This window comes from Elephantulus edwardii, unplaced genomic scaffold (assembly GCF_000299155.1).
Source record: "Elephantulus edwardii isolate Elephantulus edwardi_28Jun2011 unplaced genomic scaffold, EleEdw1.0 scaffold00256, whole genome shotgun sequence".
Lineage (NCBI taxonomy): Eukaryota > Metazoa > Chordata > Mammalia > Macroscelidea > Macroscelididae > Elephantulus > Elephantulus edwardii.
The window spans coordinates 4,043,067-4,052,042 of record NW_006400006.1 but is presented as its reverse complement, the minus strand read 5'-3'; the positions used below and the strand labels follow the sequence as shown (position 1 = coordinate 4,052,042).

The 8,976-nt window shown below is 36.1% G+C and overlaps 1 protein-coding gene across 1 annotated transcript; it reads left to right on the top strand.

The window, feature by feature from the left end:
* Positions 1-4,336: 4,336 nt before the first annotated feature.
* LOC102849177 (keratin-associated protein 26-1-like) lies at positions 4,337-5,038 on the top strand. The gene has a single exon (XM_006899426.1). The coding sequence runs from the start codon at positions 4,337-4,339 to the stop codon at positions 5,036-5,038; it is 702 nt and encodes a 233-aa protein (XP_006899488.1).
* Positions 5,039-8,976: the final 3,938 nt, after the last annotated feature.

Below are 8,976 nucleotides of genomic sequence, written 5' to 3'. Positions count from 1 at the left end.
GTTTATGAAAATTAATAAAATATAATTATAGAAAATAAAAAGAAATACCAATTAATAAGAAACACTGTAAAATCGATGTCCTCGAATAATGGTGTTGAAGAAGCATTGAGAATATACTATGAATTGCCAGAGGAACAAATATATCCTGGGAGAATTGCCATCAGAATCCTTCTGCTGTTCTGTTAAATTTTGTTACTCTTACTGGGGTGAGATGATATCTTATAGTTGTCTTTGTTTGCATCTCTCTTAGAGCTAGGGATTTTGAACATTTCTTCATGTGCTTCTTGGCCATCTGAATGTCTTCTTTGGTGAAGTGTCTGTTCATATACTGCGCCCATTTTTCGATTGTATTTTTTACCATTATCTTGCTGTGGTACTCAAGTATTTTATAAATTCTAGATATAAGTCCCTTATCTGATATCATTACCAAATGCTTTTTCCCGGTCTGTGGCTTCCCTTTTTACACTTTTGGAGAAGTTTTTGGATGGATGTACATAGGGCTTTGATTCTTAGAAGGTCCCATTCATCTATTTTATCTTCTTCTGCTTGGAAGACTGTTTATGTTGTGGATTAGGACTACTAAAGTTATTCCAACTTTTCTTTAATGAAGTGTATAGTCCTTAGATTTAGTTCTAGATCCATGATCCACCTTGAGTTGGTTTTTTTATATGGAGTGAGGTGTTGATCTTGCTTAAGTATTCTGCAGATAGTTTTCCAATTTTGCCAACACCATTTGTTAAAAAGGCTGTCATTTCCCCAATTAATTGATTTCATCTCCTTGTCAAAAATGAGTTGATCATAGGTGGATGGGCTGAATTCTGGGTTCTCAATTCTATTCCATTGATCTATGTGTCTGTCATTGTATGAGCACTGTGCTGCCTTAACTATCACAGACAGCAGTGTAGTAGAATTTGAAATCAGGGAGTGAGATGGCTCCTACCTTTTCCCTATTTTTAAGGAGCGCTTTGCTTATTTGGGGCTTCTTTCCATTCCAAATGAAGCCAGAAATTACCTTTCCCATCTCGTTGAAGAATGGGATTGGTATTTGTAGTGGGGTTGTATTGAATGTGTAAATTGCCTTTGGTAGTATCGCCATTTTCACAATATTGAGTCTTCCTATCCATGAGCAAGGGATATTTTTCCACTTCTCCAGGTCTCTTTGTTTCTTGTAATAATGTTTCGTAATTTTTTTTGAATAGATCTTTTGTGCTTCCAGTTATATTTACTACCAAATGTTTTATCTTGTCATTAAATATTGTGAAGGGTATTGTTTTTCTTAGCTCCGACTGTGTATTCTCTTTGTCATTGTAGAGAAATCCAACTGATTTTTGTATGTTGATCTTGTATCCTGCTACTTTGCTGAATTGGTCAACTATGTCCAATAGTTTTCTTGCTGAGTTTTTAGGGTTTTCTAAGTATACTATCATATCATCTGCATAGAGAGATAATTTTAGCTCCTCTTTGCTAATTTGTATACTTCTTATATCTTTCTCTTGTCTTATTACTATCGCTAAGATGTCCAATATAATATTGAATAAGAGAGGTGATAGTGGGCATCCTTGCCTACTTCCTGTTCTTAAAGGGAATGCCTTTAACCTCTCTCCATTGAGAACGATGTTGGCTCTCAGGTTTTCATAAATATCTTTACCATTTTGAAGAAATTCCCCTCTAGTCCTATTTTGTTGAGTGTTTTAATCAGAGAAGGGTCTTGGATTTTGTCAAAGGCCTTTTCTGCATAAATTGATAGGATAATGTGGTTCTTGTTCTTTGCTTTGTTAATATGATGAATTACATTAATTGTTTTTCTTATATTGAACCAGGATGACAAAACTTTGTCTCACATAATTTGGATATATTATAAGATGGGACCAGATCCTGGAGAAGGATATCAAGTTTTTTAAAAAAAGGACAAGAAGATTCTAAAAAAATTGATTGATACAGTGGGTGAAACAAGGAGCTCAATTATAGCATTGACATTAAGGCAGCACAGAATCAGGTTTCTGTTCTATAGTACATACAGTGTCTATGAGTTGGAACCAACTCAACACCCAACACCAACAATAGGGACACCATGCATATACATTATTATTATTATTATTATTATTATTATTGTTGTTGTTGTTGTTGTTTAGTTGTCTAGTAGTTATACTCATGGCAATATTATGTATAACTCAAGAAAACATTAGCCATTCTTCACCATATCCATGATCCTTGGCATGTTTCAGTTTATTGTGCTAAATATATCATGCATAAACATATACAGAGACACACATCTATTGGTGCATAAAGGCTTAATGTGTAGGCTCTTACTTATATTAGGAAAGAATAGGCATAAACCACTGACACGTAATTTTGATAAACATTCAGTTAAAGATGGCTTTATCTATTACTAACGCCATTCAGCTGATTATCCAGGATTTCACAAGAAGACTCTACCAGCAGCATACAAAGTGAGTCAGGTAGGCAAAGAACGCCTCAGGATCTCAAATACATTAGATGCAAATCATAAAATGGTAATAGATTCCAATCTAAAATACTGAGATGATTTCAACATGTTAGGACAGAACTTCAGAGACTATAGGATATCATTTTCTCTTCATCTTTCTATTGAAATATACTGGCTTTCCCTTAGAGACTGACCCTCTACTTCATAAATTTTCCTCATGGACAGAAAGAGTTGATAAGTATGGGTGTGTCCATTCAGCACTAAAGTAGAAGACATTTTGTACCATAAATTGACTTTTTAGCCAAAGGGAGTTGGAACTTAGATTCAATATATAATTTAAAATTCATACTGAAATGGGCACGATAGCCAGAGGATATGCAGGCATATAAGAAATCAAGTTGGACAGTTGAAGAGAAAATTACACATTCAAAAAAATTTACAATAAAGTGTATTCCCAAATAGCCTTCAAAATACCCACATTGAGGACAAGTATGCATTTATTAAGCTATTGTCCATATAATGTGGTTAAGGGCACTTCTTTTGAAATTGATGTCAGAGTCTGCTTGTTGTTAGGATACTCACAAAAACAGACCTGAAATCTGTCCTATCTGGTGTCATCCTCATCATCTCTCACACAAAATTGGATCTATATCTTAACATTGCATGTTATTTATGACAATAAACAATATTTTTTCCATTGCAATTAAGAGTGTTTTACCTAATATGCTAGGTAAGCATGAGCATAATCATGCTTATTAATTTGTCATGAACATATTTCACATGTTTTCACCATGTTACATTGCCTGCTGGCTCTATCCCACTCAAAGAGTTAATTTTTGAAGAGGCTTTGTTTTGTAGGAAAGATCTGTGGGGATGATAGAGACACAAACAGTTGCCAGCCATCCCTAGAAACAAAGTCTTTAATATGATGAGAAGAAAAAAAATTGAAGTTGCTCACTGTAAATTAGATAATGAGCACAAGTAAGCCAGTGTTTACTTGGCTTACTGGATATTCTGAAACAGGGTGGTACATAAGTACACCATAAATTAAATAAGCTAAAAAAATTTCATGTTGTTCAACTCTCATGAAGGGATTCTTTGTGCTTAGTTTTGTTTAACTGGAGACTGACAATTTTAACTGATCCTATCTATGAACATTGAATAAAATACTTCCAACACAAACTTCCAGCTTGACTCAATAAACTTATTTACTTAGATGAATAAAATGAACACAAACTTTCTAAATACATATTTTTTACAAGACTCCTCTTTGCACTAGAATTGGGAAATAAAGCAAAATACAACATTAAACACAATCTAATTTCCAGATTAAATATAGGACTTTTAATCTCTTCATGATTCACACCTGAAAGATTGTTTGCCTAGTTTATTTCCAATAGCTTGCTTCCATGTTACTGATTTTAGGCAATCTTGAAAAAGAATAAAATCTTCCGTGAAGGAAAGAACATTTGCCACTGTTTCAAAGAAGACTGCAACACATTTTAAAGACAATCCTGTAAGAGAAACCCTAAAAGAGTTTATGTAAGGTTATAATTGGAATATGTATCTGGTCTTCTAAAATACCTTTTTGGTTAGATGATTTAAGAAGGAGAAATACTACTGAAAATTTAGCTATGTAGTTTATAATTATGCTTTATCTATGGAGAAGTTGTGTAAGAAACATTCCATTTTATGGGAAAGGGGAGTATCACTTCCTGGGCTATAATGAAGAGTTCTGATGCAGCTCATACAACAAGGAAGAAGAGAGTCTGTATACACAGCCACTGCTTCCAGGGGTATATAAAGGCCAAGCCTAGTGAGGGTCACAGTCAAACTTGAGAGACACTTGATTCTACCTATTCAACCACAGCCTGCCAGGCAAACCACACCATGTCTTGCCGCAACTACTACTCTGGAAACTGCAGCTCTGGAAACTACAGCTCTGGAAACTGCAGCTCTGGAAACTGCAGCTCTGGAAACTACTGCTCTGGATCCCTCAGAAATCACTGCCATGGTCCTGTCACCTCCTCTGTTGCTTTCTTTCCTACCAATGTGAGTTATGGAGAGACCATCTGCCAACCCAGTGCCTGTCAAGGCAGTGCCTGGTTCCCGGACAACTGCCAAGAGAGCTGCAATGAGCCAACCAACTGCCAGCCAGTCAACTGTGAGTCTAGCAGCTGTGAAGCCTCTTGCTTCCCTTCAACTGCTTATTATGTCACCAGACCCTGCCAAGGAACCAGCTTTCTTCCTGTATCTTCCTCTATCACCAATTCCTGCCTGCCAGTATCCTGCAGACCTCTGAACTATGTGACCAGTAGCTGTCGTCCACTGAGCCCCCTGGTCTACAGCAGCCATTCCTTGGGTTGTGCTTCCACTGGCTATCGGCCACTAAACTCTTTCTCCAACAGCTGCAGGCCCGTGAACCTCGTTCCTTATGGATGCAGACCTGTGAGTGCTTTGGCCTGTAATCCTCAATCACTTAGCATTGTGTCCAGCAGCTCTGGTCACCTGCGGCCTCTCTCCAATATTTGTCAACCTCTGACCCACATTGTCAGTACTTGCCGTCCATCGTGCTCTGCACCCGGCAACTGATGACCTACTTGTTCCAGAGAGAAATCCTGCTAAGGACCCAGACCAAAATCCATACTCTGAGGACATTTTACTTCCTTTCTTAGTAGTGATATTTTTCCTCCTTAGTGTTCCTGTGCTTCATAAAAATTCAGGTTGTTCTTTGAGTGTCTTTGTTCTTCTCTCTCCTTAACATCAAACAATTGTCTTATGTACTAACTATTCAACGTTACACAGGTGTGGAAAATTTTAGCTTGTATTGTAATAAATTTTATTAAGTCATACTGGTCATCAATGTATCTTTGGTTATTTTTAGATCAACATCCAAATTACCTGCCTCAACTGATTACAAGATAAAAGAATAGGACAAGTGTTATGAAGAGACATGTTCTTGACATCAAGAGAATAGCTTAATGTTTTATTCCTCTAACTGTATTCCAAGTCTTTGAGCCCATTTACTTCAGAATCACAAAAAGTCTTTGATGGAATTTAATTTGTGAATAAAATTTAGAGAAATCATGTGCCTAAGTTTTTTCTCTTCCGATAAACTCACTTCTGTAAGAATGTTCTTTCTAATTGGGCATGAACAACACCTCATTTCTACTTAAAACTTCCATAGCTTCCTAAGATAATAATTTATCTTAGGGCAAGAACTGGTTCTCTTCACTATGTTCATTTCTGCTAACTTTTTGGGTTAATTTCCTCTATTCAGCATGGCAAAAAATGTATCTTTCAGCAAGAGTGAGCTGAAAACCCTAAAAATCAAAGACTTTTTGGAAAACTAGAAGTGCATAATAAGTTTTGTTGTTGTTAGAGGCTGTCAAGTCAACTATAACTCATAACGACCCTATGAATAACATATCTGAACTTTGTCCTATCCTGTTCATCCAAGATGATATCTATACAATGTGCAGAGAATATGAATATAGGGTCATGGTCAAGATCTGCTTATCTAAAACAGAAAGGGCTTAATCCCTAACTTAGCATTGTTTTTGTTATATGTGAGTTGTTTCCAACTCAAAACAACTCTAAATACAAACAAACAAAACCCCTAAATGACCTCATGTCATCTTCAAACTCTCTGACATCCTTAGACATGTATTTACAATTACTATGTCAACTCATCTCATTGGGAGTCTTCTTTCCTTTAGCCTCTATTTTGACAAACATGATGACGTTCTCCAGGGACTGGTTCCTTCTGATAAAATACTATCCTTGCTTGTAAGAAGCCTCTGACTATACTTCCAAGATGTATTTGGGTTTCTTTCCTTTTATGGTTCATGATATATTCAATAATACTAGCCAATGCCACTGCTACTATAATTATCCCCATTCCTCACCTGTTTATAAAATTTTCAGAGGCCTGTTATTTAAGAAGTGAATGGCCAATTCTGCTTCCTAATCTGTCTTAATCTAGAATCTCTACCAAAACTTATTCATCATTAGTAACCCTTGTGGCATTTGATACATCAGTGGCATAGTTTTCAGTATCACAGAAACCCACAAGTTATCTCAGTACAACAAACTGACAGACAAGTGCTTTACCAATTAAACCAATATTTTCTCCAAACAAAACAAACTAACAGTTTCGTTTGTAACTATAAAAACAAATAAAAATGACCAAACGGCTTACATTTGATTGTTAAATAAAAACAACCTACCTTCCACAATCCAACTCTTTTAAAGAAGAATCTCTAAACAAGAGATCATGGTCTTTCCATTCACTTGCTATGCATATGAGAACTGGACAATAAATAAAGATGACAGAAGAAGATTTGACATCTTAAAACTGTGGTGCTGGAGAAGAGCACTAAACACCCCATGGATGGCCAAAAGAATAAATAAACATGTCTTAGAGAGGGTGTAGCCAGAGTGCTCTTTGGAGGCAAAGATGATGAGGCTTTGCCTCACATACTTTAGGTATTTTGCTAGGAAAGGTTATTCTTTGGAGAAGGACACGATATTTGAAAAGGTAGAGGGTCGGAAAAGAAGAAGATCTTCGGTGAGGTGGATTGACACGGTGACTGCTGTAATGGGTTCTAATGTGTCAGGAAGTGTGAGGATGGCACAGGAAAGGACAGGGTTTAGATCTGTTTTTCATAGGGTCACTGTGAGTTGTACTCTATTAAACAGCACCTAACAACAATAAGCCAGTGCCATGATAGAAAGCACAAATTCATTTTTCAGTCTTCCTTATTGATTGTCCACTTTTCACATACATAGAAATGAGTTGAAAATATCCTTATTTTGATCATGTATGCCTTAGCCTTTAATGTGACATCCCTCTTTAAAATCATTTTTATCACTCTAAAGAGATCCTTGGCAGTGTATTTGTCCTATATATGTTTGCCAAAAGTAAACACAAAGATGTTTGAGTTCTTAACTGCAGCTTCCATGCATATTGATTGTGGATTCAAGCAAATGTAAATCCTTAACAGCTTTGATCCTTTCTCTGTTTGTTATGAAATTATGTATTGGTCCAGTGGTAAAGATAATCTGGGAATAATTCTCCAAAGCTAATTTAATAAAGTATTGGATGTTCACTGTGGACTAGCATTAAATCTCTAATACTGAAAGTGATAAATTCCAGAATACTAGATTCTTGTAACTTCCACACACACATTTAGGTCAAGGATTTTAACCTTGTTCTCCTAGTGAAGAAATAACTAAAATACGATCATAGTTCTGTTAAAGAGAGGTGAAAAATTACACAGTCAAATATGCTCAGAAGGTCTTCCACCACAATGACCAATTTCTGGGAGACGGACTTTACTGTACCTTTATCTCACCTAAGAAAGGGCTGTTCTTCCTCTCCAGGCATTCTTATACTTTAGTCATCAAGTAAGGAAAACAAAACTAGAAAGAAAACAGCAGTTATGATAGTAATGTGTCACATAAATAGATCATTAAAAATTTTAATATTTAATAATGAGGTGATAGAAAGATCCTGTCTCCTACAATAACCACCACACGCATAGGCCTGCCATATAATAACACTAAATTATAAATAAAAAAAGCTGTGAAACACATATGTTCTCTGAGAAGTAGATCCCAAAGTCAAGAAGAGAGAACTGAGTCCACCCACCATGATGCGCTCTAGTCTTTTACAAGTTACGTAGCACTCAGGAAAACTATTTTTTTTAAAAAATTACATAACTGTCATAAGGACAAATATTGCATATGGCTATCATTGTAAAAATAGAAGGAAAAGTAGTATAACTTTGGTGGGGATTCAAGAGGGGAAGAGATGGGAGCAGAGGTGTGAGGGTGGGCAGGAGGAAATCACAGGGTCGCATAATTTGATGAATAGAAGGAGTGGGAAAGGTCTGGAAGAAATCTGAAAAGACGGGGTAATGGTGGGCATAGTTCCTTGGTGATTAATTTTATAAAGCAACGTGTGAGAATGATTATATGAAACACAAAGTGGACAAAGGAAAATGTGAAACATAATATATATAAATTTTGTATGCAAAACAATATAAAATAAACATTTAAAAACACAACCAAAAGCCTACTGGAACATAATTGAAAAGATTTGATGATATCATCAGCATACTAGACACTACTGGAGAAATATCAATAGAAAATTCTTCAAATAACATGCAAAGAGAAAAAGAAATAAAATGAACACATCCACTTCCAAAATGGCTTGCCTCCAGAAACTCTCCGTATCAACAGTGCTCAGGCTGTTCGTTCATAGGTTCGCTATGAGTCGTCTATGACTAGATGACACCAAACAACAACAACAACAATAAAAATATAACAGAACATCTAAGAACTGTGAAATAATTTCAAAAGGTATGTTGTTGTTGTTTGTTGTCATGTACCATTGAGTCGTTTGCGACTGATAGTGACCCTATGTACAACAGCCCTAAACCGTGCTCTATCCTGTGCCAATCTCATTGCCTCTTACATATCCATCCTGATTACCCCAGTCACTGAATCAATCCACCTCATAGAGG